General features: G+C 37.5%; 1 protein-coding gene across 2 annotated transcripts in view; it reads left to right on the top strand.

Annotated features, from left to right (window-relative positions):
- The first annotated feature begins 3085 nt into the window (after positions 1 to 3085).
- The window catches only part of LOC100917983 (neuroendocrine protein 7B2), a 62837-nt gene continuing 53281 nt past the window's right edge, over positions 3086 to 12641 (top strand). The window contains exons 1-2 of one of the 2 annotated variants that reach the window (XM_023500167.2): positions 3086 to 3187; positions 7089 to 7320. In XM_023500167.2, coding sequence (XP_023355935.1) covers positions 7104 to 7320 — 217 coding nt within the window. In that variant the 5' untranslated portion in view covers positions 3086 to 3187; positions 7089 to 7103. The remainder of the gene's footprint in view (positions 3188 to 7088; positions 7321 to 12641) is intronic. The other variant, XM_003755968.4, reaches the window with a different exon arrangement.

Genomic DNA, 12641 nt, shown 5'->3' with positions numbered 1-12641 from the left:
TCTTGGGTTTCTGTATGCAAATAATTTGGATTTTGATATAATTGAAGCATTAATATACATTCAACTTAAGATGAAGGCTTATAAGGGGCAGCAGTGGATAGAGCACCAGCCCTGAAGTCAGGAGGTCCAGAGTTCAAATCTGGCCTCAGACACTTAACATGTCCTAGCTGTGTGACCCTAGGCAAATTACTTAACCCCAATTGCCTTAGCAAAAAAAAGATAAAGGCTTATAATGATTGTGTTTAGATGTTATTTATTTAGCATAGATATTAAAATAATGATGTGGTGCAGCTTTAGGAAAGCTGTAACAATAAACCCAAGGCTACCTGGTTCCAGTTTAGTGTTTATGACCAGGATGCTGAGCCCACAAATATTGCTGGCTATCAGATAACAATCAGTTAATGGTGTTTCTGAAACTAAGGAGCAACAATAATGGCATGCTTTAAAGTTAATTCAGTTGCAGAGCAAAATTGAGTCCCCACCACTTGATTTAGTGATCCTCTTTTTTCTCCCCTCCCCACTCCCAGCTCTGACCAGAGAACTAGGGGTACTGCATCTACTCAAAAAGTTAGCAATGACCACTCCTCAACTCCACCCCTAAGCTATAAAATCATATCAGTGACATGAAGCACCTGATTTCTCTCTTTTCCTATAAATTTTACCTTCTTTCTCTTGGGTCTTTACTTTGCCCCTTGACTTGGAGATGGGTCTGGGCCTGGGCCTGCAAATTCTTTTGAGACACCTCTCAAGACTGGTCTAGAACCACAACATTTTAGGGTTCCCCTTGAATCCCAATAATGTCCTGGAAAATTGAAACAATAAATTTTTCAGAGATAAAATATAAGATGTTTTTTAGAGGGTAAAACAAGAAGACTAGTGTACAGTGAGGGGAAATATTGAGAATTAAATCCAGAATATGTTGGAACCAGATTGTGAAAGGTATTTTTAAATGGCAAAAGAGTTGCTGAAATTTTTTTCCCTAGTGGTAATAGAAAGTTGCTGAAGATTTTTTGAGTAGAGGAGTTAATGTTGTTAGACATGTTTTAGAATAGAGACTAGATCTATAATTTCTGACACAGGGATGTTCCAGATAAGGAAGCTTCCTTTATCTATAGAATCAGTATCTTCTCTCCAATTTATAGTTTCATATAATTCTATAGAAGTTATGACTTGCCCTAGGACACACAGGTAATGTGTGCCAAAGGTGAGAATTTAAATCTTTCCAATTTCTATGCTAGCCATCTATGCCATCTATTCCACTGTAGCTGGATCACAGTTTTTAATCAGAATACAGCCGTTTTACTGATTGAAGCCCACTGCCCCATGCTTTCTCTTTTTAAGTCTTTTGAACTTTTCTTTTTGGTCTTAATCTGTTAATTTCTTCTGCGAGGGGAACTCCTACCAAAGCAAATTGGCAAGTATTTTTTAAAAATTGTAATAGTATTTTATTTTTCCAAATACATGCAAAGATACTTTTCAAAATCCACTTTTGTAAAACCTTGTGTTTCAAAATTTTCTCCCTTTCCTCCTTCCATCCCTCCCCAAGACATTAAGCAATCCAATATAGGTTAAACATGTGCAGCTCTTCTAAACATCTCCATATATGTCATGTGTTAAAAAAAAGGGGGGGGGGAGGGGAAAAAGGTGAAAATACTATGCTTTGATCCACATTCAGTCTCCATAGTTCTTAATAATTGTGAATGGCACTTTCCATTCCAAGTTTTTTGGAATTGTCTTGAATCATCTCATTGTTGAAAAGTGCAAAGTGCATCACAGTTGATTTCCATATAATCATGTTGCTGTGTACAATGTTATCTTGGTTTTGCTCACTTTACCCGACATCAGTACAGGTAAGTCTTTTCAGGCTTTTCTGAAGTCATAGACAAGTGTTCTGCAGCTAGATTGTTTTGTTATAGTTACCTGTGGCACTGAAATTAAGACTTAATAAGTCAAAAACTCATGAGTTTTTGAAGCTGGTTCTTTATCTTAGGTGCCTGGGCTTGCTTTCTAGCCTTTGAAACAGTGATTTACAAATGTACATCCACCTAATTTTCCTAAAGGATCCCTTCTCTAATACCACATTTCTACCTAGTGCACTCTTACCATAATCCCCAGCAAAAATGGGTTTGAATTCCTTCTAAGCTTTATTATTTGTTCCTTCCACCAAAGATTTAAAGATCTTTACAAACACATTTTTCCCTAAACGATTCCATTCTGTTCTCTCCTGTTTACATAGCTATTTCTGTATGGCCTGCCACCTCCCTTCAAACTATTGAAGAAGGCATGATTGAGAAAAAGATAACACAGAATTTTCTTTATTTCAGCAGGGAAGAGATTTTTTTTTTTTTTTTTGATCCAACAAATGTTTATTAGAAACTTAGTAGAGTGCACCATGGTAGACTGGAGGAGATATAAACAAGATATAATCCCTGCTGCAGAAAATCACATTAAGTTTAGGGTAGCAAGGTGATACAGTGGATAAAATACTTGATTTGAAATCAGAAAGATCTGTTTGAATTTGAACTAGTGTGACCCAAGTTTAGTATGATGTGTAATATTTATATTGTAATAACTAAAATGATGCCATACATATATCATATCTCAGAATAGGAGCTGCTGAGAGCAGGGATTTTTTGCCTTTATATCCTCAGGGCTTGGCACCTAAAATAAGTACTTATTGATAGACTGAGTGACCTTAGACAATATTAATGTTTCCCAGCCTCAGTTCCCTCACCTGTAAAATAAGCTCACAAGGTTGTCAGAGTAAAATGGGATAAATGTAAAACGCCTTACAATCCTTAAAGCGCTGTTTAAATGCTAATATTTATTAATCTAGTTGGAATTAAAAGAAAGAAACCATCCTTTACAAGTGTATACACACTTAAAAGGATTTCATAGAGCCATGAGACAGTTTTGAGTAGTCCTCGTCCTTGCGGGAAGCTTGAGAAAGGTGAAGGTGACGTGGCTTAAGCACACTATCCATCCCTGGGTGGACCATGCGCCGGGGAGAGGTGGGAGGTGGAGAGCCTAGGAGGGAGGTTTGGGGGGAGAGGCTGCAGTGGAGCCACCTGCCCAGAGGAGGGGCGGAAGGCGGAGCCAAAGCTACAGAGGGAAGGGGGTGACGCACTAGTGATTGTTTAAGCCAGGCCCAGAGATTGTCGCCGGAATCCCCCTCTTAACCGCACTGGTGAGTATCCCTGAAGAAGGACTCCCCCTCCATCCTTTCCCCCCCTCATCCCTTCACCTTTGGCCCCCTTTGCTCTACCTTGCATGTCCCCGGAGGCAAGCTCCTTCCTCAGAAAGTGGGATGCAGGACTGGAATTGAGGCCCTGGATGTTTGGTTTAGGGTGTAAAAGGAAGGGCTGAAATTAATTTTATGGGAGACAAATTGGCGGAATCAGCCTGGAGAAAGAGGTAGCGGTGAAAGAATGAGACAAGAGGTTAGGGGCGAGGGAGGGCGAGGCAGGGTGGCGATCCGATCTTACCGAATTGTATTGTGTGGTAAAGAAATGGACACAAACCCCGCCTTCGCCATCCAAGGAGTGATGGAGATAGATGGAGAGGGAGAGGGACTTGGCTGCCACCTGCCTTTTTGGCAGGAATCGCAGATTCTACCCTGGCCCAAAGCTTTCTTAGAGTGTATTTAAAATAAAGTGAAGTCGTGTATTTTTTTCCATGAAACAACAACAACAACACTAGATGAAAGCTTTTCGCGGGGTGGGGGGGAGGGATGGGGGGGAGGAGGAGGGAAGAAGAGGGAGGGGGGGAGTGGAAGAAGAAAAACGAGCTTCCTAATTTAGGCGGTTCTGAGTAGGAGAAGAAAAATACGGGGAAATGGAGAAGTAAGAGGGAGCTGATTTCCTGACTGGTTGGAGGTGGAGGATAATTATAGCAAGGTTAATGATTGGAACAGAGAAATATAGTGGTAAAGTAGGAAGAGAAGCCAAGACTTAATTCTGCGAGCCTAAAAGAGCTAATTATTTTTCTCACTAGTATCTGTTAATAATTGTTAACCTAATCCTATCTATCCTGTTATCTAAATTTTTAGAAACGATAAAACTTATGGCATTGCGGTGTAGTAGAAACAGTTGTGGAACTGAGAGAAATGGAATCTGAGTTCAAATCCTGTTTTTTTTTTTTTAGATCTTAGAAAAATCTTCTCTGGCCATGTTTTCTCCTATGAAATGATGAGATTGGGCTAGTTTATCTGTAAGGGTGTTTACAACTCTTAATCTATTGTGATTTTTCTCTGCCTCTTTCTCCTCTGTTAAAGGAGCTGAGATAGGTGGAAATGCTTTGAAAAGTTAAAAATACTATGAAACTTGTGAGAGTATGGTGTAGTAGATAAAAAATTGGTCTGTGCCAGAAAGACTTGGGATCAAATGCTAACCCCTAACACATGCTCTGTAACAGCCTGGATGAAACTTAATTGGCAGAAGAAATTTCCTCACTAATTATATATATATCCAAATGAAATCATAAGCTGAGACCAGAAATTCTTGATTGTTTCTTTGTTGTGAGGTGATAAGGATGGGAGAAATGGAGAATAAACAATGTTCACTTCAGCTCATCAAAGTCCTAACGAATGATAAAACTAGAGATCACTGGACAGTTCCTACATGTAAGACTGCTATTGGAGCTAGCTAGAATCTGAAAGAGCTGGTTAATAAATTTTTGGGCATCTCAGAAATTAAATATTAGGGCTTCATTTATTGTTTTGTTCATAGTCAAGATTTAAGAAAGGGATGGTTTTTTCAATTTTTTTGGGGGGGTGAGGCATTTGCTGTTTGGTGATTTATCTGGGTCATACAGCTAGGAAGTGTTAAGTTTCTTACTGCTGGAATTGAACTCAGATCTTCTTGACTCCAGGGCTAGAGCTCTATCCACTGTACCATCTAGCAGCTCTGGAGAAAATTTTAATAAATTAAACTTATAAATGTGCTGGGTGTACATTTCTCCCTTTCTTCCCCCAACTCCCAGTACTAATTAAATATTTACCAGCATCTCCCTGGCACAGAAGACCTAGAATCCTAGCTTAGCCATTTAATAGTTGTTTGACCTTTATCAAGTCACAAAATCATTTAATGTCAGTTTCTTTGGGAACTGAATCTGAGAAAGATTTAAGGGATTTTCTAGGATCACACAGTTTGAGTTTTTGAATTTAGGACTTCCAGCTTTGCAAATGTTAAAACATTATATTTCAAATATTATTTTCCTCCTTTTTTCTACATGCTATTCTTTCTGTCTAGAATAACAATACAACCTTGACTCCCACATACTCATCTTTTCCTGTTGAAACCATATTGTCCCATCTTTCATTTGGGGCCCAACTTAAATGTAACCTCCATCATGAAGGAGACTCACAGAATCTGAGAGTTAAAGCTTTAGAAATCATCTAAGAGGAGTTAAATCTTTAATTTTTTACGTGAGTTATCTTAGACCCAGAAAAGTTGTCATTTGTGCAAGGTCCCACAATTAGCTAATGGCAATACCAGTATTTGAATTAAGGTTTCCTAAATCAGTGTTCTTTGGTTGACAACACTACTTCTCTGCCCTGTAATTGTCTCAGCTAGCCTAAAACATACCTAGTACATATTCTAAAAATTTTTATTGAATTGAATTCACTTTCTTCTTTTTCTGAATTTTCTGAATAACTTTTTTCAAAATACATGCAAAGATAATTTTCAACATTTTTGCAAAACTCCTAAATTTTCTCCTTCCCTTCCTTTCCTCCTTCCCCTACACAAGTAATCCAATATATGTTAAACATGTGCAATTCTTTTATACATATTTCCACATTCTTCATGCTACACAAGAAAAATCAGCTCAAAAAGGGAAAAAATGAGAAAAAAAAAAGCAAGCAAACTACAACAATAAAGGTGAAAATACTATGTTGTGATCCACATTCAGTTCCAACAATCCTCTTTCTAGATGCAGATGCCTCTCTCCATCACAAGTCTATTAGAAGTGGCCTGAATTCTGTGATTATAGAGTGTCATCATGATAAAAATCTCGTTTTAATGCTAGAAAGATCTGAGTTCAAGTCCAGCCTCTGAAGTCACTTAAATCTCTCTATGTTCTGGGAAATTCTGAAACTATATACATGCAGAGTATTGACTTCAATAATAGAATGAGTGTCCTTATCCAAGTGTCTCATATACCACTGAAATCACAGATCTAGTCCACAGCCTTCTCATAATTACATTTTACCTTGTTAGCTTCAGACTATCAGCAGTCTTTTTTTGGATCACCAGTATATTAGCTGCCCCTCTTAGTCATGTGTCATCTGAAAATTTAAAAGCATAAGATCTCTATCTTCCACTAAGTCATTGGGAAACATTTCAAACAGAATAGAGCCAAAGATAGTCTAGTTTCATTCCATCAGAGCCCTCCTCCCTCCAATGGGAAATAAATAGATCCATTTGTCACTATCCTTAGGGATTAGTTAGCCAGTTTAACTATCTGTCATTCAGTCCCACATTTCTCCATCTTGCCCAGAAGAATGTTATGAAAGACTGTGTTAATCAAGATATACTGTTAAGGGGCAGGTCAATTCTACGAGAGCCTCCACAGCTGTGGATCATAACATCTGAAGGAGTTGCAAGGCAGCCTTTGCTGATACAGGTGTTGTGGACTGGGAATGAGATAAATTGGGGGCGGAGGGAAGAGGAGAGAGGTCAGATAACACAACGGCCTCTCAGTCGGAGAGGTCATAGAACAGCAACTGCCTTTCAGTCTCCTTGTATCATCCTGTCACATGAGGAGATCCATCCTGGGTTGGATCTCCAGTAGCCACTGTCAGGTGGCTCGCGTGTATTCCAACAGCTCTCCCAGGTATTCCAACAATACTATATTCACATCCTTGACAGCAAAAAGATATATAGCTCATTTGACATGACTTGTTCTTAATATACCTACACTGGTGTTCATTTCTTTCCTTTTCTAAACACTTACAAACCTAGAGTTTTAGCAGGATTTGTGGTAAGCTCAGTAACCTAGTTTCAATTTCCAACTTTTCCCTTCTTTTGAAAATCACATAATCACCCTTCTCCTTGTGGCCAGCTGATAACTGATCTCTCTTTTTATAGGTGAGAATAGGGTCCATGATGCTGCCTACGGTCTTATACAATGTGGCATTTTGGCTGGCATTGGGATGGACTCTGTCATCTGCTCATAGTCCTCGGACGCCAGACCGAGTCTCAGAAGCAGATATTCAGAGGTTGCTCCATGGGGTGATGGAACAACTGGGCATTGCCCGGCCTCGAGTAGAATATCCTGCTCATCAGGCTATGAATCTTGTGGGTCCACAGAGCATTGAAGGTACTTACCACATTTTACCCTTTTTTGGTTTTGCTTTGGCTTTTGTTAATTGATTAAAAAAAAAAAAAAACTGTCACATCCCCTTTGTTTTTCTCTTTTCTTACCATTTTGTTTTCTTAGCCTTTGTACACACACATATTTACACAGGGTTACACCAGCTTGCAAAGGGGGGAGAGGGGATGATGGAGATTTGCTCTATGTAAAATGGAAATAATAAGGGCACCTTCTGCGAATGATGTGGATTAAATGAGATAATATTTGTAAAGTGCTTAGCACTATACCTGGAACAAAGTAGATGCTTAATAAATGTTTGTTCCCTTTCAGCTTATCCCACCCAGTATTCCAGAAGGCTCAATTTGGGCCTGCCAAAACACATGCATTTAAATCTTGGTACTGCTATTGATTTAGACAAACAACTATTTCCATTAAGCTCCTCTGACTGCATTATGCATCAGTAAATATACTTCAGTATCTTTGTAAAAGCAGGAAATGTGTGATTAGTCACTTAGCTGTTGTCTTGGAGAAAAGGTTCATGTGACTTTCAGAGTTTCCATTAATATCTTGGATCCTGTTCATTTGTATACTGATGGAGAGTTAGTAGCTCACCTCTGAAAATTAAAAATGACAGTTTATTCAAAGTTTTCTTTATTGTTAAAAGGAATATAATATGTATATGTATCTATATATATATATAATTTTCTTTTTTTATAAGAATGTTATATACCTTTAAAAAGGAAAATGATGATCTGACATTTTTCATCCGTTTAATATTTTCCTACAGCATACTGTGCTTATAAATATTTGTTGTTTGACCTTTATTTATAAAGAGGACCATAACATCACAGTCTTGACTTCTGAGCATAGTAGAGAGAGTACTGGACCTGGAGTCGGGAAGGTCTGAATTCAAATGTGGCCTCAGATGCTCACTTCTTGTATGATTCTGGGCAAGACGCTTAAACTTTGTTTCCCTTCATCCACTGGAGAAAGAATTGGTAAATCACTCCATATTTTTGTCAAGAAAACCCTGAAGAATCAGACAGGATTGAACAAACATACTTGTAAATAGTACATCCTGGCTATATGACTCTAGTCAAATATTTAACCTCTCAGTGTTCTGTTGCAGGGCTTCTTAAACTTTTTCCACTCATTATCTCTTTTTGCCTGAGAAATTTTTACGTGACCCTGAACATATAGGTATATAAAAAAGGCATACAAATCAAACATTTACTGATAATAAATTGTAACTTCACAAACTCCCACATTCAGTTATAAGGCCCCATATAGAATCATGACCCATAGTTTAAGAAGCTATTCTCTAGTGGTCAAACTTGAATAGAAATGGAGGGCTGCTGAACCATACATGAGGATCTCTGCAACCTTTATAATGACTCAGAATACTGCATATGTTTCATTGAATTTTTATCCATTTTGTTAAATATTTCACAATTACATCTTAATCTGGTTCTGGCTGCCCTTGGGAGTACTGGGGGCTATTTATTTGACATCTCTGCTCAAGGCAACTCTTTAAGATTGTAAGTTACAAAAAAAAGTACTGACTTGCATAAGTAGAGGGAGTCTCTTCACTTGGGAGTTCTCTATGCAAACTATGACCAAAGGCCAAATTCTGTTGGCATCTGTTTTGAGTAACGAACTGTGTTCACATTTTTAAATAAAGTTTTGTTTTTAAGAATATAAAACAATTCTTACCTCATGGGATTTGGTCCATGGGCTATAGATTGCAGGTCTAGTCCTTAGACCTAGAGTTAGTCCCTAACTCTATCCTTATTCTATCAATCAATATCATACTGATTTATATGTCAAAAATTCTGGACTTGAATCTGTGTTACGTAAGTTCTCTGAGTCTCAGTTTCTTGATCTATAAAATGAAGTTGGTCATACTTGTACTTCTTAACCTGAAAAGATTATTGTTAAAATCACATAAGTTAATCTTTGTAATGGTGGTGGTATTGTGCATTCTTTGTTCAGAGAATCAATATCATCACAAGTGTGATGTCTTGACTTGCATATGAATTGGATTTAAGTGAATCAAAGCTTGGCAAAGTCATCAGCCTCTCTCTTTCCTCCAGAGTCATAGGAGTTGGCAAGATAAAAGACAAAATAACTAAAAACACTGTAGTTTCTGCCTTCAAGGAAGGGGCTTACAGTCTGGTCAGTAATAGCCCCTAGCCTAAGCCTCTATTGCTTTGTAAAGCACTTTGTAAATGCTAATACATTACATAAATGTAAACCTATTTGGGTCATAATTGATTAAAGACCAATGATTTCATGATTGTTCCCACCGTTAGAAGGGGCAGCTAAGTGGTGCAGTAGATAAAGCACTGGTCAGTAGGACCTGAGTTCAAATTTGACCTCAGACATTTTGGTATTTACTAGATGTATGACCCTGGGCAAGTCACTTAACTCTGATTATCTTGTGCCAAAATTTAAAAAAAAAATCTTCCTTTATCATGGATTACCCCTTTGTTGTTGTTGTTGGTGGTGGTGGTGGTAGTGGTGATTTGTGATTTGTGATTTCATTAGTGTTGGGAGCTTCCGGCTACAAATATTTTAGGCATCGATTTCCCTCCCTCTGTTGTCTTAGAGTTGTCTGAGAAGTTAGTTATTTTAGCCAGGGTCACACTACTGTGCTTCAGCGGCAAGACATAAACTCAGGTTGATTTTTTTGGTTTTGTTTTGCTTTGTGTTATTGACTCTTAACAGTGTCTGGGACATATCAAACACTTAATAAGTAAATGCTTATTTACTTCCTCACTCCAAATCTAATTCTCAGTCCCCTTCATCATGCTGCTTGCATTTTAAATTGTATTTTAAAATGAAAAGAAAAAGTTCCCATGGAAAAATATTCCATTCTGAATGAAGCTGAAGATTTGTGGTTAGGTAATTATGTCCACTACTATGGTATGGTATGTACTATTACATACATGGTGAATTATGCTCTCAGAAATGCTTTGAAACATCTCTAAGAACTTGTGTGTGGGTGTGTGTACACACCCACACACATATTTACTGTCTGGGACTCTTCTGATAGTGTCCCATTTTCTGCAGTTTGGGGTATATCTATAGTCATATCCATTTTTTTAATAACCTCATTTGGGATTTTCTTAGCAAAGATACTGGAGTAGTTTGTCATTTTCTTTCTCTAATTTATTTGTAAATGAGGAAACTTAAGTAAATAGAGTTAAGTGACTTGTCCAGGGTCACACTGCTAAGTGAGAGCAGATTTTAACTCAGATGAGTCTTCCTGTCTACCACCTCAGTGCCCTATCCACTGTGTCACATAGCTGCCCAACTAATATATAACTATATTTCAAATACACAAAGCCTAGAACTCCATCTCTTCATTAAAATTTAAATTCATTGAAGGCATTGACTCTTTTTGTCCTTCTTTGTATTGTCAGCTTTAACACAGTACCTGGTAAACTTTATAAATGTATGATTCCTCCTTTAGTGGGGGATAGTTTTTATTTCAAAAGGCTCATGATTTTTTCAGTATGGGCACTTCCTCCATTAATGCAACTTGAAACTTTTCTGTGCCTTAATAGAAACTTATCATGAGCTTATGTGACTAAAAACACCTGTTGTTTTGGTGGCCATCCATTAAGATCTGGACCTTCAGGTCCACTTCAGGACAGGTTGGCTGGGCTTGTACTAAACTTCCTATTATATGTTTATGTAGTCCTATAGAATAACTTACCTTTTGGAATTTGGATCCCTACTATGTCATTGAAGTTTCATGCCTCTCTTATCCCATCCCCATTTCTTCTCAGGCTTTGTTCTCAGGCCTATGTCAATTAATTGTAAGCTTATTATATCCTACGTTATCATCTAATTATCCTGGCAAAAGGAAGGTTCCCAAACGATGTTGGATAGAGAAATATGCTGGGAGCGTATGGGCAAGAATCACAGCATGGGGAGGTATGTATAGATGGTAATCTGTACTTTTGGAGGGAGTACCCTTTTGAATGAGATCATGCAACTCTTCCAGGTCAATGTCAGAATCACAGAATATCAAAGTTGGGAGAGACCTTAAAAATCCTATAATTTAGGAAATTTAGACTATATTTAGGATTTCAAAGACATGGTAAATATTATGCAGTCTTAAAAATTTTTGCTCTCAAGTTTTGGGGAAGAAAAATAAAAATTTACATTGTAGTAGTGCAAAAACATGAATGTTATAAACTTAAAGCAAACTTGCAATTAAAGTTTGAGTTCAGTGATCTTGTATTCTTATTGATGAAATTGAGGTCCACACCTAATAAATTGCTAAGTCAGGGTTAGAACCTATATTTTCTGTGGTTGAGGGTAGGGTTCTTTTTGTTGTCTTATCATTGTCTTCTCAACTTGTCTAAATCAAAATTCATCATCTCCCCTCACCCTGTTAAATTGGTCCTTTCTCTGATTTGTCTCTATTTATAAAAAGCATCACTATTCTTCCAGTCTCTCATGCTTGAAACTTTTGAGTAATTTTGGGGGCTCTCTTCTCTTTGACTTCTCACATCTAATCAATCACTATATCTTGTTCATTTTCCTTTTGAGAATAGATTTGTCCCTTTCTGTGTATTCCTAATGCCAATATCCATGTTCAAGGAAGGAAGCAAGGGTGAGTAAAGGAAGAAAACAACTTTTTATTGGATGTCTAATCTGTACCAGATACTGTATGCTTTACAAATATTGTTTCATCTTATCCTCATAAATACCATGGAAAATAGGTATGATTATTATCCTAATTTTACAGTTGAGGAAACTGATTTTTCCAGTGTTACAAAGCTAGTATTTGAGGTCATATCTGAACTCGGGTATTCCTAACTTCAGGCCTAGCTCTCTATCTACTGTCACCTAGCTATCTCATCATTTCAATTCCTATCATTGTAATAGCCTCCTAACTGATTTTCCTTCCTCTAGGCTTCTCCCCCTGCTTCTTTCTTCATCCCTACCCCCAATTCATTTAACATACTGTTGCCAGATTAATCCTACAAAACACATTGAATCAAATTACCCCTCACAAAATTCGTGACAGGATCAAATGAAATAATATACTCAAAACATTTGTAACCACCAAGCCTTATATAAATGTAAGGGATTATTATAATGTCAGGATTATCAACAGCCTACGGTGTACCATATCAAAGCTGAATTCCTCTGCCAAGTTTTCTAAGCTCTCCTAAAAATCACAGCTCTTCCCTACTTTTTAAACTACAGTAATGTTCTTTTGTTATATCACAGCCAATCCATATTTCATATTTTTATGCTATATTTAATTATTTTTGATAAACATTTAACGATGTTCATTATGGCATTGT

This window comes from Sarcophilus harrisii, chromosome 2 (genome assembly GCF_902635505.1).
Source record: "Sarcophilus harrisii chromosome 2, mSarHar1.11, whole genome shotgun sequence".
In the NCBI taxonomy this organism is placed as follows: Eukaryota; Metazoa; Chordata; class Mammalia; order Dasyuromorphia; family Dasyuridae; genus Sarcophilus; species Sarcophilus harrisii.
This window is presented reverse-complemented; position numbering and strand designations above follow the sequence as displayed.